Here is a 27,514-nt window from a genome sequence, read left to right as displayed (position 1 = left end):
CCTAACTGCAGAAAGCAGAGAGACACACCTGGCACCGAAAAGACCACAACATAAGTACCAGGTGTGCTTCTCTGGGGAGGGGTTTCTGCAACTGGTGCCACCACTGAAAAGACCCTCTCCTATAAATCCAGTGTGTTAAGCAAGACTTCATGTAGATGTTAGAGAACTAAAAATACATAAGCCCACCCCAAAGAAATAACCGTGCTTCGGTGTCTCTTCTGGATCTGCAGAAAAAAATCAACATTAATGACCACTATGTGGACAATGCTACTGAAGTACGCTTTACTAATAAAATGGATGCAGTTCTTCACAGTGTGCCACTAAGGTTTTATTAGAAGCATAAAAAACTCAAAAAGAATGTCAACACTGACTTGGCTACTTATCTTGCTTCTGTCCTTTGCAGCTTACTTGGCTTTGTGATAACGAAATAGGATGGACACAAGTAGGAAATTAAGCAAGTCTGTCTTGATGGTTTCTGTGAGAAACAACTTCCAGTTGTGGCAATGTTGATAATCAACATCTTACAACAGGGTCAGGATATGAATCTTAAAGGACACCGATACACAGAGATTCTAAAGCTCTTCTGCCAATTCATTCCCTGTGTTTGCAAGCAAGTAAACGAATCCAGCTGCATTCCCCCGAAAGGTGCTCTTAGAAAGGAAAGGAAACTGAATGGTGGCAAGGATAAGGTGGAGACTGAACTGAAAAGACTTAAGAGCCTACATTATTATGATTATTATTCATAAATTCAATTTGAGTCTATAATTTAGGGCTATAATGAGCTGTAGCTCTAAAGCTATAATGTTGGTAAAAGGTGAAGGTCAAGGTCCAAAGGAAGTTCCACAACTCTGTGTAATTCACCCATAGATGGTTAATCTATTTAATGAACTTGCGCTGCAATTCAGCACAATATTATTATTATTATTATTATTATTATTATTATTATTATTATTAATTACTGGCCTCTCCCTATGGATTGAGACAGGGTACAACATTAAATACAAAAAAACCCATAAAATGCATAAAACTGATACAAAATAACAATCGGACATCTTAAAATTCATCTGGGAAGGCTTGCTGGAAGAGATCAGTCTTTATGGCTTTCTTAAACTCAGAAAGACTAGTTGACAAATCTCTCCCAGCAGGTCATTCCACAGTCTGGGAGCTGCAGAAGAGAAGGTCCTCTGTGTAACAGTTGTCAGCCTAGTTTTGACTGACTGGAGTAAATTCTTCCAAGGACACCTGAGAGTTCAGGGCGGATTGTATGGGGAAGGCGATCTTGCAGGTAACCTGGACCCAAACCATGTAGGGTTTTAAAGGTAATAGTCAACACTTTATACTTCGTCCGGAAACTAACTGGCAGCCAGTAGAGTCATTTTAAAGTTGGTGTAATATTGGGAAACATAAAGCAAGTTCACACATACATATTCATTCTTTTCAGCCAAATAGAAGTCAGTTTTACCTAGAGCACTACTAATTTTTAAATGGTATATTTACATCCTAACTTTGTTTGATAATTCCATACTCAAGACAGCTTACAACAAATTAAAAACAACCCTAACACGATCAGCAAGTCAGGCAATATTAGGCAATTACTTTACAACCACTGTGAACCTTGATAGGAGGAACCACTAGTCTTAAAGATTATATACAACTCTAGAATTAGTTAATACCTAAAGGATCACAAAATCCTAGAATAGTCGAGTTGGAAGGGGCCTATAAGGCCATTGAGTCTAACCCACTGCTCATGGATCATGGACTGAGACCATGCCCCGATATTTATACTTGACTTTGCAAATCCAGAAGTCACTTAATACCATGGATATGTGCATGCCTTGATTCCATGAAAACACAGAATAACTACAGAATATGATAATAGGTTCAGAATTCAACTTCCATAGAAATATTTAAAAATCTAGCCCTTATGTCTAGAAGACAGACTTGAAAAAGCATTGCTAAAAGCTACTGAAATCTCAAAATTGAAAGTGGTGACAACAATATATTGTTTTCAGAGGTTGAGTGTGAATTTTTAATGTCCTTGCCCTGGTAATCCATAGGAACATTATAGCATTTTTTAACTTGTCACTACAGCAAGCTGTGCATATGCTTCTTTGAAAACCAGCTGCTTATAAGATAAAAGAGAGAAAACCTGCTAGACCCATTTCAAAGCCAATTTTCACAAGTGGATATTTCAGGAAACATGCTGATGGTTGATTTACTATACAATTTGGGAAATTTCCTCACACTCACTGTCAATTGCCCACCTAAGCAATATACATTGCACTGAGCATGTCTCTGAAGGATGTATAGAATATTAAATCCATTCTGTCTGTGTTTTGCAGATTGTTAGGTGTCTTTTGTTTCATCATCTGGTCATTGAAACAACTGGATTTTTTAAAACTAGAATTTTGTTCTACTTGCGATAATGCATAGCTACGCAAATGCCCCAATCTGCATTAGTGCTAATTCACACACTTATGCTAATGCACTAATGTGAATTTATTCAAATCCCCCTCCCCAAAAGTGAAAAACTGATCCATTAGTCTACGAAATTCACATGACTTGGAAAAAGCTTGCCCATTGTGGAATCTGCAGGTCCAATTCACAGAGAGCTGAACGCATTTGAATTTGAATTGCAGATATCTCTGGCATCCCTATTTCAAAGACATCTATTTACAGAATATATTCTATTCAAGAATAATATGAACATTCACAGTGATACTTGTACTGCTTTCTGTACTATCAATATATTTTATAAAGTATCTTCACGTTAAGCCTTGAAGGATAAACACCCACCGCTTATTATTCAATGGTCTGAAGATCTTACTGCTCTTGCTGCATCTGAACATTCCACATTTGTCAATTTTGGCTGGATGCTTAATTAGATATATGGGCTGCTTATATTAATGTATATATTTGAAACAGAAGTGTGGGATCTTTTATCTCTGTTTCGTTATGTTCTTTTTGTTGTTGTTTTCCCCTTTGGTTTTCTTATAATTACAAATATTCTTTTAAAAAGCATCTTCACTTTGAAGGTATGTATATAGTTGCACATTTTACATACTGCATTTGCAGGAGTACTAGAAGGTGCTTTGTCCTCAATTCTTCCATCTGATTTGGCAACTCTAAGAGGTCCTGCAGAATCAGAAGGTTTTTCTACCTAGAGAGAGAAAAAGAACTCAGAAATGCACCATGGCAAGCAGGCAATAATTCAAATGCTCTTCAGGTTCACGAAACCATATGAGACCAGACATTTAAATTCAACTAATATCAAATGCACACACATTTGCATTTAACTACTTGAAGCCAGACATACAACAGCCAAAACACAATGAGTCCAATGAGCAGAGGCACTATTGTATGAGGCTTTATACTGCTTCAGTTAGTGCACCAGCTGCACCCTTTTCCAGATAATGCAAATCTGGCTATTGTCACACATGCCTTCAACAAATGTACAGACTCCCTTTAGCAGAGCTTTCACAGCTGTTTACACTGCCCCCCAAAAAACTTATTAAAATAAAATAAAAAATACAGTAAAAAGCCCAGGAGAGTAAAAATATCTTTGCTTGAAACCGAACGGTTGGCTTTAGACAAACCTGCCTTGAAAGGGAATTGTTGTAATGCAATCTAGGTATGGATGCCCTTGAACAGCATTTGGAAACTAAGCCTGTTTATAAAATGTATCAGCCAGAATTGTGTCTGGGGTCCACTGCTTGGAGCATATTATTCCAGTTTTATTTCATCTCTGCTGGCTTCCACTTCATTTCTGGTCTCAATTCAAAGTGCTATTGATTACTTTGGCCCAGGATAGCTGAAGGACTGCCTCTTCTCACATGAAAGTGTTCTTCAACTGCATTTGCTATCTGAGCCCTTGCTCCACATCTTCTTGCTGTTAGAGGTACCACTGGCAGGGGCCGTGGAACCCTTTCCCTAACAAAATTTGGTTCACTCCCTCTTCTGGCTTTTTGAGGGGTGGTGAAAATGCCTCTTTTTGGCCATTTGCCACAGCTTGAGTCTCCTCTACTGTCTGGTTATGTTTTAATGTAGGGACAGGCAACATCCAGGCCAAATGTGGCCCACCAAGCTGACCAGTTTGTCCAATCTGCCCTGCAGGGTCTTGGGCCTCATCCAGTCAGACTGGAGAGGGGGCAGGAGAGCTCAGATGCTTCACCCCTCCATTGACTTTCCTGCACAGGGAAGATGATGGGGAAGCAAAGCAGGCAGAGACCACTTCACCACTCCATCATCTTGCTTTTTAAACTAAGGAGACCTTTAAGAGCAGTTTGTGATATGACATATAGATTGACAGTTAAAAGAAGTCCAATATTTCAGTGGACATGCCTAAGAGCTTGGGCCCAAAATAGCACTTTGGTTCCCAGCTTATATTTGTTACTCTAACCTCTAGTACTCCATAATTAGGGTTCCATTGTTCCTTTGATCATTGGATTAAACACCATCATGTTAACATAAGCAGCATAACAGTTAAGAGCTACTTTTATATAATATACTAGGACAATATAATTCTTATGCTAACCTGCAAAACTTCTGGATGTTTCTCAATTTCTTCATCCTCTTCTTCATTTACACCTGACGCAGCAAAAACTTCAAAATGGCTAAAATCTGCAAAGTTTGGCTGTTCTGGTATTTGTTGAGGCGAGGTACTGGTGTGAGCTATTAGACCTTCAGCATCTGCTGGGCGATGAACATGACCTCCAGCCTACAATAAAAATCCAATGGATCAATTTGGTACTTTTGTAAAATTTACCAAAATGTACTAATTTCATTCTTGCTTAAGAAAATTCACTTGAATGTTAACCAAGAAAACATGTCTTTTGTGTCTAAAGAAAAATGTTACTTGTCTGACCTGAATATTTAAGGCACTTTGGGAATTAGGAAAGGGGGGGGGGGGCAAGTAATTTGTAGGAAGAGATTTTTGATAATTTGTCAATTTGTAAGGGGCATATGTTTATTTTGCCATGGTGGTTTTCTTCTATTTAAATATATAAAGAAGCCTGAATAAAACCCATTCTGTGAAAACCAACTTACATTCAACAAGGCCACACAATACTTTGCTTATGGACTATGCAGCCTCACAAGACATGTGGTTGATTGTATGTTTCAGTACAGCCCCATGTCAAGAATTTGCATACTCTGGAATCCCCATGTGCTTTCTGGGGCAGTGAAATTGCATGAGAACTGAACCATCCCTACCTGCCCAAAGGGCTTGACATTTGCATGGGCATGAGTGAAAAGTGCAGACCTATAATGCTCTAACATACCTGGCAGACATTAACATTTTCAAAGGTATTCAATTCAATCTACTCTTTCTTACCATTGCTGTATGCATTAGAAGACTCAAACAACAACCACCACCCTACCCGTCTCCTCTTTCTATGACAGAAGGGCCAAAAACAACCTGTCCTACTATAGTTTCTCCAAATAGTTCCATGTGAAATATACTGGGGGGTTTGCATGACCCGACAGCCACTGTGGGCTATTTAACTCACAGGAAGGCTCTGGTACATGTAACCGCTGTTTTGAATATGCAACCCCCACTCAGGGGATGTTGTGTGAACCAGGTAAGCATGGGTTATGCAAGGGTTAACCAATTCCCACATAACCCATGGTCTGTTTGGTTTAATCTTCTCATAACCCACACTTGCTGGGTCTGCATGACACAATACCCCCTGAGTGGGGATTGCATATTCAATGTGGTGCCCGTGCGCATTGCAGGTCCTCGTGGGTTATTTACTGCATGTTTTCCAATTTACATTATATCACACTTTTTCAGTCAGATTCACTCCAGTAGTCAATATAGTGCCATGGATAAAACGTTTGATTGGATCCATGAATTGGAATGTTTTTTGATGTGGAATGTGAAGAACAGGGTTCATATTTTGCTTGCTCAGCCATAAAGCTCCCTGAGAATCTTGGCTCACTCATCCTTTAACAAAGTAACCTACCTTTCAGACTTGTGAGGATAAGATAGGATACACACATGTTTGATATATTAAGTTTATTGCAGATGGTGATAAATAGCAAATGGCAGGGTAGTTCACTTGAACTGCTATTAAGCAATGGTCCACACACAAGTTGTTCATATACAGCAGGGCCAAAGATACACAAATTGTTTTCAGCCATTTGTGGTGTTGTAGTAGACATTGTCATATTCATTTAGAGTAGCCTCCTTGTTGCTGCATTCCAAACATTCATGACATTTCTTACAATTCAGATTTGATAAGATGTTTCAAATGCAAACTCAAGCCGTTTCAAAGAAATTAAGGACCAGCTTATTGCATTTTATAGAGTACAACTGCATTTTAGAGTTCAGTGAAAACGCTAGTACAATAGTGACAAGAATGCCATGAAAGTTGCTATTAACTTCTACGTTTAAAAGAAATCAAAGTATACCTGTGAAGGCTGAGGTCTTGGAGGCACTGCAGGGGGATAGGCAATCACTCCAGTCTGCTGTTGACCTAAAAGGCAATGGATTTAGAAAAGAGCCAATATGACTTTTAGATTTTCAAATGTCACAATTATGCTTCAGAAGTATTTGCAGTTCTACTTTCAGTCAGTCAGTTATATGGTTTAAGGCAGGAGTAGGCAAGATGTGACAATTTGAGAAACTTTCCTGGGCACTACCACAAAATGGTGGCCATGGGAGGCATGGCTAGGCACAAAGGTCAAGTACCCTGCCCAAAAGACAAAGCTGGGCATCAAGAAAGTTGGCCAAGAGCACACTGTTATCTAAGGCACCATAATGCTTACCCCAGGTTTAAGGGGACACATGGCTCAGCAGATCTGAAAGCCTGGGCCCCAAGGCAAGATTCTCATTTAACTCCGACAGATTAGTTTATGTAATCTAGACCGCACAGGCTGCAATCCTATGTATTGTTCTTAGGGAGTAAACCCCACGTAACTCAATGAGACATACTTATGAATAAACATGCAGTGGATTGTATTGGCAAGGTGCCTCAACTGGATAGCAGGAGAAAATAAGGTACACTACCACAAACTGCAGATTATCTCTTGTACAAGATATGTTACTATATTTGAGAATACAAAATCTAGTCCTGTCCCCGCACCCGGCCCAGGTTATGTACAAGATCAAACACCGAGCCTTCCTTCAAACTGCCTCAACATTACAAATCAGCACCTTTCTTTCTTTATAAAACAGTCATAGATGCATTTCCAATCACATTGCCTTAAGCACTATGAAAAATCTTCAGTAAGAAAGCGCACAGTAGGTAAATATTTTAATACTCTCCGACCAATCTGTATACGCAATATTTTACTTAGAAATGTTTGGTAATGTTTCTGTGCTTTTAAAAAGTTTTCAAAAGAGCTATCATAAGGTCTAACGACTACTATAGATATAATGCTTACAAGACATGCTACCCAGTGTTACAAGACACGCTACCCAGCAGATTCTTTTAGAGGATAGACAATTTTAAGATTTAAGTACCTAAGGCTGCAATTAGGGATGTGCTCCGCTTCTAATCGGACCGTAGAAGCAGGAGCGGAGCGGGGGGCTTCGCCTGCCCTTAAGGCGGAGGCGAAGAGGATCGAGGTGAAGGCGGATCCTTCGCCTCGATCCGGAGCTCCGCTGGAAAGGTAAGTGGGGTTTACCGGGCCCTGCCGCTGTCGCCCATGCGGCGACGGTGGCAGGGCCCGGTAATCCCCCCCCCGTCCTCCTCTCCCTTACCTGCCTCCGTCTGCGGTCCGTCAGTGTCTTCAATTGAGCCCGTGGTTCCGCTTGCGGCCCAGACTTCCTGGTGGAACCGCGGGCTCAATTGAAGACGGCGACGGACCACGGACGGAGGCAGGTAAGGTCCCCCTCTCCCTTGGTCCCTTACCGGGCTCTGCCGCCATCGCCGCATGGGTGGCGATGGCGGCAGGGCCCGGTAACCCCCCCTATGGGGGGGGGAACGGAGCTCCGATCCGGATCCGGAGCTCCGAGCGGAGCGGAGTGGGCACAGGTGGAGTGGGGGCGGGGCGGAGTGGCCCGATCCGAAAATGGCGGATCTGAAAGTGAAGCCGAGGGGGGGGGGGTCCGTGCACACCCCTAGCTGCAATCCTAAGCATATTTACTAAGGAGTAAATATCACTATAAAAATGGAACTTACTTCTGAGTGAACATAATTAGGACTGATATGAAATTAAAAAACTCCTTTAGGAACTTTATTCATGATAAAGTACCTCACATATACAACCTCTTCTGAACAGAAAAGTCCAGAATTTATGAATTTAGGAAATATTTTCCCTAAGTTTACTATGAAGTTTATACTTCAAGAAAACTGAAGTACTTTTCTAACATGTTCTAGAAAAGAGACCACAGGCCATCTACTTCACAAGATTCATAAAGTGTTCTGAAAGTTAGTCTATGGACACAGTTCTGGATACATTAGAAAAAAAATACAGTGCGTCAGACCAATGTATGTGTTTCTATGCATTTTTCTATAAGAAAAAATACACTACAATGACTCTTTAAATTTTAACTTAAGAATCTGAACGACATCTACCTGGAGTAATTGTGAAGGTCCTGTTCATGTCTAAAGATGATGATCTTGAGTGCGAGGGATGAGGCCTTGGTGGTGGTGGGGGAGGAGCAGCATTATCTGGAGATGTCCCTGAATGTGATCTGAAAAACAATGGAACTACAGAAATTCTATTGCAAACTGTAGCTCACAAATTCTAAGACAACTGAAAAACATTATGTTGATTTGTGAACTACCATCCATACTATAACATGCACTCTAGATCAAATCAACTAGATCTGGAATATTCATATTGTTCAACATCCAGGGCCTATTTTCAATGGATCTATTACACTAACGTAATAGTATTATTTTGTTTTCAGAGAACAATTTCTACCACACTGTGAACTACAGCAATGCCTTTTTCACTAACTAGCATAAAAAGAATATCCCAAGTATATTCTTGGTGATATTGGAAAATAATTTTGGGATCATTCAATCTTCCTTCTGATTCTGGCCCTTTGAAATATGCTGCCATTGCAATTTACAACTTTGCATCAAAACACTGGAGACGAGACATTTACTAAATACACGCATATAAACACACACACACACACACACATACACACATACACACTACTCTAATGGATCGCAGATCTGACCTGAGGGCTGTATGTTGCTCATTGTCACTAATTACACATTAATACATAGCTATATGCCAAATCTGTACTTTTTCCTCATTCAGAAGTAAGCATGGATGATCCAGTCCTGACTGGGACTCTAGCATAGGGGTAGGGAGGCCTTAATCTTTTGCCTCATCCTCTGTGGTCCCAATCCAGATACCCCCACCTCTTCAATTTGCATAGGAAGAAAGTCTCCATTCATAAAGGATTCGATTCAGATTGGGTCCCTTCCATAGAAGTAAGGGCCTTAACGCTTTGCCCCCATGATAGGGTCCCAATCTAGATTTGGTGCCCATTTACTTTTAAGTAAGAAAAAAAAACAGGTTCATGGCATACTCCAAATTAAAGCAGCCTTTTCAACTAGTCTTCAATGGGTATGATGGAAGTTTTAGTCCAAGACATATGGAGGTCACTAGGCTGGGTATAGCTGTATTAAAGACTGCATTCAGGGCTGTAATAAAGGCTACAAAGCCATTAGCTTTGCTTGGAAACCAGCTGCATTGAACTCATCCCTCAACTGTCATCTAGCAGCAGCCATTCAATTCTATCAGACTGTAGCAGAGGTAAGTATGGGACTGCAGGGCTCTATCAGCTCTGCTGAAAGACCTGTTAAAGCAGGTTTCCTCTCTCCTTCAACCGTTTCAATTGAAGCTGATTACAAAAACATTGCAAGTTTAAGAACAGACGCCTATGTTTATTTTTTCATCTTTCCTAGCCATCCCCTTTTCCTTTTGGGTTGTGTCTTGAGGGCAGGGACTGTCTTTTTTGGTACTCATCCCATGCAAACCACTCTTGGAGACTTTTTGGTTGAAAAGCAAGGTAAATGTTCTTTAAATAAATAGGTAACATGGAGTTCAGTGGTAACTGAACCCAACTTGCATGAGTATTTAAATACTGCGAGAATATTACTCTTAAAACAAGACAAATGTAGTAGAAATAGCCAAGAGTTGAGATTTTCGAGTACCAAAACTGGTTAATAGTCTAAATAACATTATCACTGAAACACAACAGGCTGAATGACAACATCACTGAAGCATAACTCTGTACTCCCTTTATTCAACTCAGCTTCTTCTGGAACTCAGTGACCTAATTACTTAAACTATCTTTCTGCAAGTATTTTAACTTCTAATGCTTGCTATACTAATAGTTCAATCCTATGAACTGCTATACCAGAAAATATGTACTTAGGAAGGGATGCATCATCTCTTGTGTCAGTATCATACAAACAAAAAGTAGAGTTGATACCATTTGCTTTGACCAACCAGTTGAAGACCAAGAACTATGAATTCTCTTGAATTACCATTACAGAATGAGAGAGTGTTCAGACTAATGTGTACTTTCAGGGACAGGTTGCAGAGTGTGGTTGAGGAAAGGGTATATTACTTCAACATCCATAATATTTAAGCAACTAATTACCGTTGTCTAGTTACAGTGCTTCCAATATGTTCTGGATCTGAAGTAAAGGAATCTGAGCTGCTGTAACCATCTGCTGGCATAAGAAAAATAAAATCTCACACTGCTTGTTGATTAGTCATGTCCTGATTGGTCAGCAAAACAAGTTTCCATGCAAGCATTTTCCTACAATGAATCCATTCCCCCACCCACCCACAAATATACAACATTATAACCTTTTCTCTGGATTGATCAAGAATACCTACCAACACTGGTTTTGTATTTTTACAATCACTACTGTAGCTTAGAATGTCTAGTTTACCTACAGATGTGCACTAGATTCCACCATCCAGATTATAAGACCCTTTTCACATGTACTTAGGTGGCATGGTTGCTCCCATGCTTGTTGGGGATACATACAAAGGCTTCCAAGCCTTGTGACTCCAAACCGTCTATTTAGCATATTCCCAAGGGGCAAGGCATGCAGGGGCCCTTGCTGGTTTGACCTTCTTGCTGCCCAGACTGATAGTTTTTTCTCCATTGCTCTACCATCCTGGACAGTCCACCTCTTTCGTCACACTGCCTTGGCCGTTTGCTTTTCTTGCCCAACTATTCAACAGCGCTAGGAAATGAGGGCCCTTTTTATTCCTTAAAAATCTTTTTAAAGAGATTAGATGGCAGGGCACACAGTGAAACTCTAGCTATGCTTGCCTGCCATTATCCCCAAAATGCCTCTGGCTGGCTGCCCAATCTCTGTAAATGGAGGGGGGGTTGAAAAAAAAGAAAGAAAAAGGGAACGTTGCAATAAGTGTCAACCCTGGTACTTCTATGCTGAAGTGAAAGCTGGGCAGAGTTGCCACTGAGGAATCACATCACTTATATTTCTTAGGGTATGAATAAAGAGGCCCAAGAGGGCAGGAGGATGGTTAAAATTTGCTAAGGGTAAGTGAACTCCACACTGAGCATAGTTTACTGGAAAATAGCCTGGAGTACAAGATCTTAGGAAAAGTACACTTTAGGTAAAAATAGTAATATAATAATATAGTAGGATAGCCAAGTTAGTATTGACTTGCAGTTCATTGAATGGAAGAGTTACCATCTTAGTGGGAAAGTAAATACGGATACTTGCCAACTGAATTTCCCCCTACAAATTTTACAGATGAACTCATTTTACTTTCTTCTGCAAGATCAGGGGACTTCACAAGTAAAGGACTTGTAGGATTCGTGTGATCTAAAAAGAAAATAAGAATAATGAGTAGCAATAGGTTTATCTATGTCTCTTGGGATGGGAAGTTTCAGTTAATACTCATAGTCTGGCATTATTGTATGAGAAACCATGTATTTCTAAACTCTGTAGCTTGGGTCCGAAGTTAACCTTCTGTTTGTGTGCGTTATTTATGCAAACTCCCCCACTCCATCTGCAGCCTGCCAATGCTGCCGCTCTGCCTCTTTTCCACTGCATCTCTTCCCTTTCGCTGCACCAGCAGTACTCACTACTAGCACAACAGGAAGCTAGTACTTCCTACAGCAACCCTGGAAATGAGTAGAAAAGCTCGGTTCTAGAATGGGATAGGTCATCAGAGCTCCCTTCAGCTAAGTATGCTAATCTATTCCGTTATGGAAATGAGTATTTTAACTTGTTTTCAGTTACTTTAGGAAGAGCAAATTCTCAGCAGGCGCTGGGGCTGCAGAGGGAAGGAAGGAAAGCCCCATTCCATGAACTCAATTTCATTCATGGAAGGAAAGTTTGAGTTCAAGTCTACATTTTTAGAAGTATTAAAGCCAGTACTATAGAAAAGGTATTGTAAGTAATAGGAAAATGCCATGAAAAGTCACACTTCCATATTTTTTATTAAAATCTCCTTGCCAATGCAGGTATTTTTAGTTCACTATACACAATATGACATTATGAAAATTACACGTTCTTGAACTCATATTACTTTTTGTTCTGTTATCTCTCTAACCCCCTCCCCCTCAGTTTTAGCCTCTCAACAAACCTGCAAGGTACATTAAGCCCAGAAACAGTGGCCTTATTCAGACTTAACATTAAACAATATTGTTATTTGGATGAGACTCAAGTTCAGTAGCTCCTCCATCACCTGTTCTCCTGTTATGTGGCCATGAAGAAGAAATTTTGTCCTCTGTGCTGTGCTCAACATCTATGTGAAACCGCTAGACTGATGAGTCACCAGTATTTGGATGACACCGATCTCTCTCTCCATTTTATCAAATCCAGGTGAACTGAGGGTGTTTTGAATTGCTGCCTTGGCAAGGTAATGGATGATGAGGGCCAATCAATCTCTTTTGGAAGGAGTTGCACTCCCCCCTAAAGAGTCAAGGGGCTGTATCTAACTTTGCACAAATGGAATTCTGCTTGCTCAAGAAACCTTTCTCATCCTTTCCTCCTTCCTCCAGCATCCCTGGACCTGCAAAAACTGCTCCAGCGAGTTCCACAACCATCTCATCACAGTCAACAGGGTGCAGGAGCTGCAAGGAGAATCCACTCCACCGACAGATACACAATTGGATTGCATCCCAGGTTCATAGATTGGAGTACCCTTGGAGTGGGCATGGTCACTGATGGCTTCAGTGATATGGAGCAATTTTTTTCATTTTAAGATAATTCACAAACTATGACCCTATCTGGGACACAGAAAGCTAATTTAGCTAACCTGGTAATCTCTCATTTGGATTACTGCAATGTGTTATATGTGAGGCTGCCTTTGAGAACAGTCCAAAAACTTCAGGTGGTATAAAATAGGTCAGTGAGATTGTTAACACAGACTGGTTGACAAAACACCAGTGTTTTGTTAATTACACTAGCTTCCAGTTCATTTCTGGTCCTTACTCAAACTGCTGGTATCGATTTTTAAAGCCCTAAATGGTTTGGGGATAGGTTACCTGAAGAATTGTCTCCTCCCATTTATATCTGCCCAGACTATCTTCAGACTCTCTCCTTTGGGTGCCACTGCCAAAGGAGAGGTGAATGGATAATAAAGGAGAAGGCCTTTTCAGTGATGGCACTCAAGTTAAGGAATGCTCTCCCCAGAAAGGCTCGCCTGGTACCTACTTTGTGATCTTTTTGGCACCAGGTAAAGACCTTTTTTTTCTCTCTCCCAGGCTTTTTCATACTTTGGTTTTTAAAAACGCTGTTTGTGTTTTTAGAATTTTGCACTGCTGTTGGTTTTATTGTTTTGTGGTTTTAGCATTTTTAAGCTTTGTGTTATGTTTTATTATGTTCTATGTTTTATGGTTTTAAGCTCTATTTTGTGAACTGCCCTGACAGCTTCAGCCACTGGGCAGCATAGAAATGTATTAAATCAAAGAATGACTGCAGATAAGATTGTGTATGTTTGTGGTTGTTCTTTGTATGTTTCCTTTCAAATGCAAATAACGTCTGTATTTAAGTTTAATAAAAAAAATAAAATTAGCAAAATGAAACAACCTATAATTTGTTCCACTAAACAGCTTGAAGGGTTTACAAGACTGAAAATCTGTTAAATAGGCCTCCCAAAGCAAGAGAGCTGCACAACTTGGAGAATGTAACAGGGGACCCTGTTCTGCATCAGAGCTAGCTAAATCTCCAATTGCAAGATGGTCTCAGATGAAGAACATAGTGGGCAAGCAAGCTTATGTCAGATAACATCTTTAAAATAGTGGAAACATCCCAAACAATTGCTGCACTTCAGTGCAAGTTCCTCAACTACCTTCAGTGCTAAAACCTGCTCAAGGATGTTCTCTAAATTCTACTATTTACAAAACAGAAATATACTATAAAGTTTACAATTCACTTGACACTAAGTTATGTGATGTGAATGGGACAAAAAATTGCTTCAAGAACTGTAGCATGACAAGAATGAAAATGTGACTTCAATGGGTTCTGAAATGAATGTAGTTTTAATTCATTAAGTTTTCAAACAATAGTTAATTATGCTTCTGAAAACTGATTCTTGGCTCTTTACTTATTCTTCTAAAGGCAACAGTGAAACTACTAGCAACTCTTACCATTTCCAGTTCTTTTCAGCTCCATTTCTTGCATGTGAATCTTGCTTGGAGTCATTCGAATAGGAACAGGATGAACAATAGCAGTATCCTGAAATAGAGATGGATACAACTTATTTATAGTTTAAACCAATTCTAATCTGAGTAGACATATTGACTTCTATAACAATTTCCTTTAAAAGTTTGAATCTTTAAAATAAACTATTACAAGGACCCATGACTTGGATAACTTGCTCTCAAAAAATATTACATTGTCTCCATTTCCCTTTCCCTCCCCTCCTGTTGTCTTGCTCGTGTATTTCTAGATTGCAAGTACTGAGGAGCAGGGACCTGTTCTCTCATCCTTTAAAAGAATTCCATTTACAATATTAGCAGAAAATGGGTTTGGCTTGTGTGGCAATAAGGAAGTGTGATGGTAAAGGTGTGCTGTTATTGCATTTCACTCTTTTAACACCGATAAGCTAAACCAAAACGGAGGGTGAAACAGAGCACACCAACACAATTTAATTTACACCCAGCATACACATATAAGCCAACCAAATGTATTGCTTCTCTTAAAAATTCATATAAACTCTTTATCAGTGACATAATCTTGTTGTTCAGCTATCTCACCCATGTTTGTGATCATCATGCATTGAGTGGTAACTCTTCTGCTGGCAAGCTAGATAGGATCCTAATACCACATTCTAAAAAAAGTCTGCTCTGCATAGCGCAGATAATCATCACATTATAGTTTATTGACTACTAAACAAATATCTGACATTTTCCTTAACTGCTTGCATACAATATTCTGCATATTTCTAAATAATTTGCTCAAAGGTACATGGCATCAGTAGATATACTGATGTTTATGGGACAGTAGCAGTCGCTAGGCCACATTGCACTGCAAACACAGTTTACGGTATGGTGGGAAGACTTTAATATAAGCAGTCGATTTCTGGCCCTCCAAGATCAAAGGTGGAGGTAGAAAACCTATTTTTTGACCTGCTTTGGTGCACAAGTATACGTTTGTGTAAACCATGAGTTATTACAAAGCTAAAAGTACATAATTTAGATATAAGTTGAAAAATAGCTTTTGGATGCTTCATGTATCATATTCAGCCAAAGGTTTTTTGGCTCATTTTAATGACTGTTAAAATGTTGGAGCAAGCCTTCCTGGGTGAAGCACAACACCTGCGACATGCAGAAGGCAAAGTTCTAGCGGAGGAGATCCTAGACCAGCCTTCCCCAACATGGTGACCTCCAGATATTTTGAACTTCAGCTCCAATCAGCCGTAGCCAGCATGGCTAATGGTCAGGAATGAAAGAGTTGCACTCCAAAACATGTGGAGGGCACCAGGTTGAGAGTATGCAGTTTTACTTTCCTATCAGCAGATTCAACATACAAACCGTTGAAGCCGCAGAGACAGGGAAAATATAGTAGCTTCTGGCCACCACAGTTCTTCTCCCCTTCTGACTCCTTCCCTGGCTGATTTGAGGAGGAGTCAGATACACCCTTTTCTAGTTCTCTAATGACAGTGTTTTATGCCCCAATTTACAAATTCATATGCATAAAACAGCGAACTGCATATATACAGCTGTATGCAAAGATTCTGTGTAATTACATAGCAGTGAGCAGGGGGCAGAGCAAGACTGCAAATGAGTCTGTGTCCAAAAAGTGAGATAAACACTGTTCTAGATAGAATAAAAGATATATAAATTATTTGATATATTATTAATTCTATTAAGGCCAGTTATAACACAGACCAGCCTCCCTATGTGTATATTTACTGTTTTATACTGTATGCTTTCATCTGTACGCCGCCCTGAGATCTTAATGATATAGGGCGGGATATAAATGTTTTAAATAAATAAAATAAATATGTGCAAGATCACACAGGCATCTATTATGTGGTTGTGCTACTAGTAGCCAGGACCTTTTCCATGAATGCAGTAGCATGTACTCAGGAGGAGCCCAATGGTTAGCTGATTTAATTATGAAGTACACATAAAGGCTTGTGTGTGTGCATCCTTTGGGATGTAATGTTTAGATTACCTAGACTGGATCTAGATTGCTTTGGATGTCTTTGCTCATGGTGGCCTTTAGCAAGTTACCATAATTTCTGGTTTCAATTCCATTTTTCAGAACAAGTCAGCTAACAAGTTTTACAAGTATTAATGGTATTACTCAGGGTTGCTGAAATTAGTAAGAATCTGAAAACATTATATACATTGAAAATACTCTAGAAATGAACAGATCTCATTTTACTACTCATAAAATTGTCTACTTTTCTTCTTGAAGTGCTAAACAAATAAAAGATTTCTCTAGTGAATTTTAAATCAGATTAAAAAGTCTGCCACCACTCCCCACCAAGCATTGTAGAATCATGCATTAACAGGCAAAACACAATTAATGAAAATTTAGAGTTAATAAAATTAATTTCAAACAAGCAAGCTAAGTGATTGACTTACAGGATCAGCTGGTGCAATGTTAGAATCAAATTGGGTCAGAGTTTGTGAGCTTGAAGAGCGTTCACTAAATGTCTCCCACTGCTGAACAGACAGAGGAGAGACAAGTCAGCATGATAGAGTAAAGGTTCTCTGGAGAAGATTTAGTGTAATTCAGAGGTTGCAATGGCAGTTGTTTAATTTTCAAAAAGTGTTAATATACACATTTAAAAAACATTTTGAACTTCAGTCTTTCATAATTATTCAATGCAACCTTCAACTGTCTTGAGTGCTGTATGGGCTACAAATCCGTATGAGAAAAACATATAATATTTCTCTTAAGATAGCATATAAATTTAACAAAATAATCAAGCTATCAAATGTGGAAACCTATAAAAAACATGGTAAACATTATGAAATGTCTCTGTAATTTTGTAGGTTTTTTTACATCTCAATATAAATTAGGAAGAAATTAAATATCAGAAATGTTTATCTTTTGAATTAAAAAAATATTAACAGCATGTTCAATTTGCCAATGCAATCCCTGAAAAATGTTTCTAATCAGAGTACATTTTGTGCAGATGTAGAAATATTTAATTTATAATTGAAACAATGCAAAGGATTAGAACTTTAAACTCTGTAATCAATAGCGAAACCATTTCAACATGATACAGGGCATGCTCTATCATGATATGTAACTGTCAAGTAAGTTTTTCATGCTCAAAGACACAGGCACAACAGGACTAATCAAGCATCAAAGCAATTAAGGACTTGGTCTAGGTTATGGAAGTTAGATTGCTTCTCAGAAGAGAAGTGTTAATTTTCCTCTGTTAGTTGAACAGTGAGTAATTTTTAGTCCAATCAAAACACTGCAACAAACCTGTTTCAGGTGGCTTTTATATATTCTCTCAGTAATGCAGGAATTGCTTATCTATGAGTAGCTGCCACATGGCTGGGAGAACATTTAACTGACCAACCATGTGAGCAGGGCCTAATTACAGAAACAGCTGCTATCAAGTAAACAGCTCACATGTGGCTAGGAGAACGTACAAGGGACAACTTAGTCAAGGAAAAGAAAACACGTTTTACAAGTCAATTTGTCATTAGCAAGAGCTCTAAATAGTTTCAAGTATTTTCCATCTTGAGACTATTTCTGAATATGAACAGAAAATTAATGCTCCATTTAGAAAAAAACCCACTTTATATTACTTTTATACCTATGTAAAGCTAAGAATATGCAATACAATGGCCAGAATCCAAAGAACTGAGGAATTAGTTCAACAAATTCAAGAGAGCTTTAAACTTGCATTCCTTCAACAGCAAATCCCTAAACTGCATCTGGGGAGTTTCAAAAGCAATTTCCGATATGGCAGTTCAAAGAAAAGAGTCAAGAACACTACTGAGTCAGTACAATCCCCTTGACTGAGTCTAGGCCAGAGGTGGGCAGACAGCAGAACTAGATCCACTGGTAGAACTGAGTAATTTGCAGTAAACAAGCAAGGATTATTTATCCAACTCATCCTAAATTGTACTGAATAAAGAAAGCTTGGGGAAATTGGGAGTGGATGTGTGTACGGATAGATTGTGAGCTCTGTTCAGTACTGGCATCCAAAATAAAAATCTGAGCTCAGAATTATTTAAGTCAAAGGTGGGTTTACACATCTCAGCCACCATGAGAATAAGTAACGGAGGGTGGATGGCTTGCCCATTACTCTCAACAGATGATCACCTGCTCAGTGATTTGCTGTGGCTTGTTTCCCTCTCAGTCCTCCTGGCAGCTGCCGGTACATATTCTAGGGCACTTTGCAGCAGAAACCCTTGTTCCTTGTTCCCTATGTCATCACCCTTTCTGCAATTGGGGTTGCTGGCTCACAAGGGAAACTCCTCCCCTCTTGCACATTAGATCGCCAAGGGAATATACGTTTCTGAGCCCTTATGAATGTGGGAATGCATTTGCAAACATCATTTTATTTTATATAGGGGCCTTGCACAAGTGTGCAGGACCATAACACTGCCTGTCTGCTATTGAGCTCAAGCATAGCCATATCCCCCTCAATTGTCCTTATCAATTTCATCCTTCACTTCAGCACTTCCCGAACAAAACTTCCCTTCCCCAATTTTCTGAGCCCTTATGAATAAAGGAATGCATTTGCAATCCCCCCCAGGGGTCTTGTGCAAGGGTGCAAGACCACCTGCCCACTATTTAGCCAAGCATACTGATATCTGCCTCTTGTCAGTTTCATCTTCCACTTTAGTCTTCCCTTGGTAGCGCTCACCTTATTTTTAAAAGGGTGTTTCACGTTCCACTGAAGTAATAACACCCACCCCTAAAACACCTTCTTTCTTGCAGCCGCCAACCACTTTCGGCTCCCCCACCCCTGAATACTTGTTCCTTCTCGACACTGGTTTCCATTGCTACCTGTCTAATGTACATAAGCAGTGAGCGAGATATGCAAATTCCAAGGTAAAGCAGAGAATAAATAGGTAAATATACGCAAATTTCAAGACAAATCCACTAAAGCACAGGATAGTTGCTGCTCTTTAGTGGATTTGTACAAATCTCACCAAAGATTAAAATAAAGTTAAATTTGCCCAAATCTCCCCCAAAGTGACAAAAATAATGTTAACTATGCCCAAATCTCCCTGAAGGTGAAAAATTGTTAAATTTGCACAAATCTCCTCAAAAGTGGACCCCCCCTTAAATTCGCACAAATCTCCCCGAAAGTGGGGAAAAAACTTAAATTAGCATAAATCTCCAAAGGTGAAAAAAGGTGGTATTGTCTAGGGAGGTGACAAAGTCAAGGAGTAAATTCACTAGTAGCATTTCAAGATGTAATAGAGAAGGGATATCGTTAGTGAGATTGTGAGGAGCGTTTGGCAGGGTTTTTTTTGCTGCTATTGCCAAGCAACTCTTTCACCATTTTAAACAACACCTACTGAAGTGTCTCTGCCAGGTTCAGATGTCACAACAAGCTACACTGAACAACAACCCTACTACAAGCAATGGATTCTAGGGGGGATTGTTTGCAAAATGCAATCTACAACAGCCACACCAGGTTCGGATGCCTTTTACACCAGGCTCTGGTTGGTGGTCTTGGGGTTCAACAAAGTAGATTTAACTAGCCTGAAACCTGATCACTCTTGGTCTAAGCAGCTGTTTAGATCCTGTCCAATATAACGCCTGACAAGTTGGATATTTTAATTTTAAGACTTTCTACAGATGTGTCCTAAACTCTTAACATATGCTGTGTCAACTTATCTCTAGTACTCCCCCAAAATCAAACCAGGAAGCCAAGGATCAGTAAAATACTGCAGAAGCCAGTGGTGAGCTTTATTACAGGAACTGCCTGAGTGAGGCGCTGCTTCTGTAATTCATAATCATCCCTGGTTGAACCCTGGTCGACGTTTCATCATGCTGGATCAAATGATTCTCACCTGACTGCTTGCCTAAGTACGGTAACCCCAGTATGCCTGTGCCTGTCTTCTTGCCTACACCTGTTATCGAACTAACACTGAAAGATTCTATATCACTTGGCTATGACAAGCTGATAGAACTTTGCATTTGATCTTGTTCTTTTCTTGTTTTATTTGTTCCACCATAACCAAAATTCCAGTTTAATTTTGTACTAACTTCTGGTATGATACTTACAGTCTTCCATAGGAAAGGGCAGTTTATATGCTTCTAAGATTGGCTTTACCAAAGCTACTAATTAAACATTCAGCACTACCCTTGTGGTAGGCAATTCCATAATTATGTCTAAGCAGCTAAGACAACTGCAATTTTTAGCTGTCTTTGGAATCAGAATTTCCCTCTACCTTTACATATTCCCTCTATCTTTAAAAATCTACCTGATTATGTAGTTAGCAGAGGCTAAATGATAACCGATATTACTGTCACATTATAATACGTACTTCTTATATACTGAATGATGATTTTGCTCAAATCATAAATGGGGAAATAAGAAGTTTGTTTAAACCAGTAGTCTGACTAGATCTGGCAACCTAAGACTTGCATATACTTTCTATGGTCCATGAGCTAAAGGCGGATAGTTTTAGGAACCAAGATTGTCCAGATCCATCCTTTGTCTTTTACAGAGGAAATATTACTTTTTTTGACTTCCATATCACACAGGTGTGAAGTTTCATCTAGAAATTATACAACTAAACTAAGAAAGGGCCTAATGCTAGTTTTAGAACAAAGGCTTCTGACTGACAAAACAGTCCACTTTTAAAGACCGAGGGGAAAAAGAAGAAACACAAATAATCCTTGTTTATGGTAAAATGCATAATTGAGCATTTGTTGACAATTCCAAAACATTCCGTTAGATATTATGACTTAGGAGCAAGTCTATTAAATACCTGCTGTTTGCTGCAATGAACCCTAAAAATGAGGTAAACAAACTAGTTTTATGGGGCAGTGGCATCTAGGCCATATTGTGCCATATATTAGCTCTTAAAATAAGAAACTTCCAGAAATGAGAAGATATTTTTGCTAACCTCGCTGCTTTGATTCAGTTCAGGCCATGTTTGATTTAGTGATGGCATTGATGGCGATTTGCTTGGAGGTGCTTCTGCTGGTGAACTTGCATAACCTACCTCACCAGACTGATCCCCCGCTTCTGAAACAGGAACCACTATGAAAGCCAAACAAAATAATGTGATACTGTCTTACAGCTATGTCTTAAATCCTATTTACTAACCATAATTTGTTTTGTTTACCAACCTCGTTTAAAAATTATGGAAACATGCAAACAATATATATTGCTTAAGTACATTTACTGGTTTGGATCCAAAAATGCCTTGTATGAGCAGAAATACACCTCTGCTTGCTGAGGCAGGCCTGCCAATTCCTCCTGATTTCACCATCTTACTGCAGCCCAATGTACTCCATCACTCGCCATTCCAGAGGGTAGAGGAGGGGCAGGGGCACAGGGGGCTGCAGTGGGAGATGGGAAGAACCAGGAAAATCCTGTTGCATAAGCAAAGTTCCATTCATCTAGTTCTGTACCCAAGCCACTACATATAGCTACTGAAGAAACTGAGGGTTACAAGAAGTATAGCCCTTACTTTTGCAATCCACTGTAAGTTGAGGGTTACTGCAGAAGTGAGGGGTACAAGCAATTTAACACTATTCTATTTTTAAATGTTTTCCTAGCAGTTAACATTCTTACAATTTATATTTTATATTTCACAGATGTTAAAAGAAAATAGTCTTTAAACATAAAGAAAATTGAGATGCTTTCTATTTTTATGCATTTGATAGCTACTAAGCCACAGCTCACGAACAAGATAACTGTACTGCCCAGGATTCAAAAAGGGCTGTAGAGCAATGGACTTGTAAAGGGATTTTGCAGAGATTGCGGCTGGTTCCAATTTTGTCTTCTAGCAGAAGCCCCTTAATGGAATCCTGCTCCAAAGTGTCACGGCCTTTCAGGGTAGTATTTGGATACCAACCATCTTGCTTGCTTGCTTGGTTTATTTATTAAACAATCTTTATGAATCACACTAAAAGAAATTTCTGAGATACAAAAATACATTAAATGATACATAAGATAACACTGTATATTATTGAGATATAATACTATAGCCTTATGCAGGAATAAAAATATAGTTATTAACTTCTTCGAGGCATCACAGGAATGTCATATATTGCTGTCAGGTTTTCAAAAATCAAACTCGCTGTAATTGGCTCAGCTATAGCAACTAAAGAGTGTTGCCCTTACTACAAAAAGGAAGCAGCTAGCTTGAGGCATCATGTATGGAATTTTGCAACTTATACAACCCATTCTAAGTCTTCTCATTATATACCCATCATGTTTTCAATCATTTCTCTAACAGAACAACCACAGGAATAAGAAATCTCTCTTGGTAAATCTAAAACATGTTGTTAAAAGTATCCATAAAGTTTTCTGAAAGAGGCTGAACAGCAAATTTCCAGTAACCTCAAAGAGGACAATGTAGTCCAAGCATGGGCACAGTGCCTGAAGAATTCTCACAGGGATCAACAGAACTCTGTTTACGTTGTCCCACATGCTCAATAAGTATAAAGTCTGTACTTCATACTTATGTCTGTGTAAACCTCCTATAACTCAATCCAGCCCTCCCTCTGCACACCATCCACTCAAATAACTGGCATGGTACAGAGAGGAAGAACTGGATGAAGATATGGGAAGTGAACAGAGATCTTCTATTCCTTGCAATAGCCACCTTGTAGGAATAGGATGGATGTTGGATTAGTTAGCACCATTAACTGAGTAATAGATGTATTTTCCATGCGTAAGAGGGTAAGAATTCCTGCCTTAAGGGAAATCAATTAAATATATATGTAAAACAAAACTAATCAAATGAGCATTATTTAAGTAGTAAATTTTAAGTTACCTAAACATATAATATACTACTTTTAACAATATTTCCAAAGAAACAAAAACAACTATTTAGAAGAAAAAATACCTGCCGAGTCTTCCAAATCAATCAGCTTAGGCATTAAACTTTCAGGTAATTTCTCAGGCAAGTCATAGCCATTTTTCCTAGCAACTACTAGATGGAAAGCAGCACAGAACTCATCTAGTGTTAATGCACCATCTTTATCAAAATCTGACAGCTCCCTAAAAGAAAAAAGGTCATTATTGTTAAATTATGTGTTTTATTCCACTCTTTGGAAAATAAAGTGTGATACAGCTATCCTTCAAATGCAGTATTTGTTAATTAATTTGAAAAGTTCTAGCGAAGATAAGCCTTTATATATAAAAAAGGTGGGTTTTACTGGGAAAACATTAAACCCGCAACAGTACATATTAGGGCACTCAGATTATAAAGCACACTGGCTTGGATTCCAAGATTGGAACTCAGTACAAGGGACACTCCTGCTGGTGGAAAGGGTGGGAGAGGCCATTTTTACCAGTTCCCCCTATAACCCACTAAAAATTTGCTCTGGAGAATTGGAGATCCCTCCAGAACAGTGTGAGAGGTAGCATTGGGGGGAAGGATTACAGGGGAAACTGGCAAAATTCATCTTCCACCCCCTTCTGCCAGCAGGAACCTCTGCTGGATCAGACACGTCCATTCACAAAAAGACAACTCAGGATCAAAGCCACTATGTGCAAATGTGTAGAGGAACACAAATGTCTGAATGCTCTTCTGCACAAAGAAAGCTAGTATATGAGGGAGAAGGGGTCAGACCTAGACTCCTTTCTTTTAATTGTGCAGGGAATGTTTCATTTAAGAGAACATGTAGAACGTAGCATGACTTCCTACATTTGCAGTCAGGTAGTACAGACTCACAGATACATCACATTGGCTGCTGTTCATCTGCCTTGCCCTTCACAGTTAATGGAACAAAAGCGCACACTTGTGTGCTTGTTCTATTGATTTCAATAGTATTTAGTTGCCAGTTTAGTTTCTTCTTCAATGCACGGTTAACTAGACTCTGTATAGCCCAGATTATTACATTGACTGAACAGCCTTATTTTCAATAGAAAACCTTGTTTGAGAATTCTGAAAGAAGTAAAATCTCTTTTGGACAATGGGTTGGATCTAAACTAAATTAGTTTAATTTAGTTCCCATTGAAATCAATGGGACTTAAGTCACAGTTAATTTGTACCACTGTTTGAATCTAATTCAGTGCATTATACATACAATTGTAAGGTATGCTAATACCAAACAAAGAATAAACCATGGTGTTTCAGTAGATGTGGGGGCTTTATCATGAATTTCTCCAGAGCACTGGGCAGAGTCCAATGGGGCACTTACACCCCACCAATTCCTTTCCATCCTGCCAATTCCATTCTGCAACTGGTGGGTTTTGCCAATTCCCATGTGCAAGTAGGACCCACTAGTTACACAATGGAATTGGCAGGGAGGAAAAGAATTGGTGGAGGCAAAACTGCCCCACTCAATTCTGTCCACTGGTTACTAAAATGAAACATGCACAAGCAAAATTGCTCGACTTCATGCAATTTTAACACAAAAGTACTAGATTTTACGCTTAACTTTTGGCAATTACAAAGTCAGGTTTCTGCTCAAAGTTAGGTCACAGGGAAATTTAACTTAAATGGGAAAAAGTTTAAGGTTCAAAATTACACTGACATTTCAATTAAAGTAACTTAAAGTAACTATCCCAACCTAGTTATACTTCACACTTACCAAATGTGCGAAAGTTCAAGAATAGGAAGTTTTGATTTTGTAAAAAATTCTTTAGCTGCAGATCCTGAAAATATTAAAACAGTAATGTTTAACTTTGAGTCTAGAATTATAGTCTTAAGGCTCTTAAAAGTGCATCGTATAAATACTCAACAAATAGCGTGGTTTTTAATATACAAGAAACTGGATGCTAAAATTAGTTTTAAAATTTCTATGGAACTGTGTCCAAAAATTTAAGTGTACTGCTCATCGCAAAATGCTAAATTTAGATAAACGCCTACAAAAATACTGGGTTGGAGATTAAGGTGCCTTTCCATTCACAGAAGGATTTGTTCCATTCACAGAAGGGCCTTTGATTGAGCAGAGGCTACTGCTAACAGAACGGGGATGTCAATTCTAATTGATTTCTCCCCTCTGAAGCTTTCCACACTATGACAGATGATCCTATGTAAGAGACTTCTGAGGGGTCAGAGGGCTGAAGGGAAGAAAAACCGCCTCTCCAATTCTATTAGTGCAGCCTTCCCCTACTTGGTGCTCTCCAGATGTGTTAAGACTGCAACTCCCATAATTCCCAATCAGCATGGTCATGCTGGAGGGCACCATGGTGCAGAAGGCTGTATTGAGGGGTGCCACAAGCACCCTTTCTGTGAACGGAACTCTCCTTGTGGGATCTTAAGAATCAACCTATGACCTTAATAGTAGAAAATTGAAATGAGTGCCTATCATACCAATTGAAATTTGTGTTTTTTGGGAACTCACCTGGGATATATCCATTTAGATCAGGCTGAATGGTTTTAAACTGATTTATGTAATACTGCCTTTGTTCATCCGTTATTTTCCAAGGATCATCGTAACTACTCGACTGCCTACGAATTTCATTTGTTGTTGTAGCTGATGCTACAGTTCGTACTGTTGTCTGGTCCTGTAATGAAACATTTTTTTTTCTTCAGCATTACCTAAATTTATCAATTACCTACAATTTCCTTTATTACTTTCTTATGAAAGGAAACCACTATTTACTGAAATAGCCTTCTGGTAGGTGCTAGCTGAGTGAAGCTATAAAGAAAATATTTTGAACATTTAAGTAGACAGAAATGGCAACATCCATGTATGCAACACAAAAGTATGAAAAGTATGCAGAAATCTTTTTTAAAAAAGCTGGAAGCTATTTTGCAAATGCTGGCAAATATATATCTTAAAAAGTTTCCTTGACCAAGAATTTTCAGTGATATGCACTCTGCAACAGAGATTATGTTTTAGGTAAAGAAAACTGGATCAGAGACTGATCTTAAGCACACTCACATTGAGTCACAGCATGAATCTGTAGCGACAATATGAATGACTGACATTAACTGGGATGAAGCAAATTAAAAAAATACCAATAAAATGTCACACCTGGACAGAAGCAGGATGCATGGCTAAAATAGTACTGGTTGGTGTGTTATCTGCAAAACTGACCCAATTTTCTTGATGCGGTGGTGGTGAGTGGCCAGACCACGTCGGATCACCAGCATTACAGGAGCCTGAAAATCAGAGCATAGTTCAGTTTCAAGATTACCACATTACCTATTCAAGAAAAGTCTGCCTTGAAACACTTCTTCTAAGCATAGTCAATTGTCATTACTTCCTTCTAAAATCCCATGAGTAGGAACTATGCAACAAGTTCTGTGAAGCCATGCAGTTTTATTTATTTATTACATTTCTATACCACCCAATAGCCGGAGCTCTCTTTTAGTCTTGTTGCCCCGTCCCCACCCCAAATATTGCCCCTCATGCCACATTGCAACATCTTTTTGAAATTGAGGGGAATTGATATAGCACAGTGGTTCTCAACCTTCCTAATGCCGCGACCCTTTAATACAGTTCCTCATGTTGTGGTGACCCCCAGCCATAAAATTATTTTCGTTCTTCTCTACACGATCCATTGTCATGGGATGGTTTGCTAATGAAAATAATACATAACAATAGCTTTAATAATACAAAAGATGATACATGACATAGTTCAGTCAATACAGTTTCCTAAGACCATCGGAAATATGTGTTTTCCGATGGTCTTAGGCGACCCCTGTGAAAGGGTCATTTGACCCCCAAAGGGGTCCCGACTCACAGGTTGAGAACCGCTGATATAGCAGGAAGCGCTGTCAAAGAAAAACAACAAGCATCAATTCCACTGCCAAGATCTTTGCACATGCCTCAGCAGCTCTGTGGTCCCTGGTCTGTAACCTCACTCACTGGCACAGTGGGTGTTTCTAGCACCTCTGGATTAGAGCTGGATACCCCATAGCCCTGATTAGGACGTACAGCTTCTTCAGTACTACACCTAGTTCAGTAGACTTGAACCACATTAAGGTAGTATTGTATTTTATTTTGGACTTCAAAAAGGAAGTCCATTC

The 27,514-nt window shown here is 39.2% G+C and overlaps 1 protein-coding gene across 4 annotated transcripts in view; it reads right to left on the bottom strand.

Moving 5' to 3' along the window:
- The window catches only part of REPS1 (RALBP1 associated Eps domain containing 1), a 50,798-nt gene that overhangs the window by 3,490 nt on the left and 19,794 nt on the right, over positions 1–27,514 (bottom strand). For 2 of the 4 annotated variants that reach the window (XM_063124604.1, XM_063124600.1), the window contains exons 5-17: positions 26,517–26,644; positions 25,881–26,043; positions 25,125–25,188; positions 23,432–23,586; positions 21,479–21,615; positions 17,006–17,086; positions 14,558–14,645; positions 11,682–11,783; positions 10,577–10,646; positions 8,523–8,641; positions 6,412–6,476; positions 4,535–4,717; positions 3,065–3,160 (exon numbers count right to left, since the gene is read on the bottom strand). In XM_063124604.1, the coding sequence (XP_062980674.1) occupies positions 3,065–3,160; positions 4,535–4,717; positions 6,412–6,476; positions 8,523–8,641; positions 10,577–10,646; positions 11,682–11,783; positions 14,558–14,645; positions 17,006–17,086; positions 21,479–21,615; positions 23,432–23,586; positions 25,125–25,188; positions 25,881–26,043; positions 26,517–26,644 (1,451 nt within the window). The remainder of the gene's footprint in view (positions 1–3,064; positions 3,161–4,534; positions 4,718–6,411; positions 6,477–8,522; positions 8,642–10,576; positions 10,647–11,681; positions 11,784–14,557; positions 14,646–17,005; positions 17,087–21,478; positions 21,616–23,431; positions 23,587–25,124; positions 25,189–25,880; positions 26,044–26,516; positions 26,645–27,514) is intronic. The other 2 variants (XM_063124602.1, XM_063124603.1) reach the window with 2 other exon arrangements.

This window comes from Elgaria multicarinata, chromosome 4, assembly GCF_023053635.1.
Source record: "Elgaria multicarinata webbii isolate HBS135686 ecotype San Diego chromosome 4, rElgMul1.1.pri, whole genome shotgun sequence".
Taxonomy (NCBI): domain Eukaryota; kingdom Metazoa; phylum Chordata; class Lepidosauria; order Squamata; family Anguidae; genus Elgaria; species Elgaria multicarinata.
This window is presented reverse-complemented; position numbering and strand designations above follow the sequence as displayed.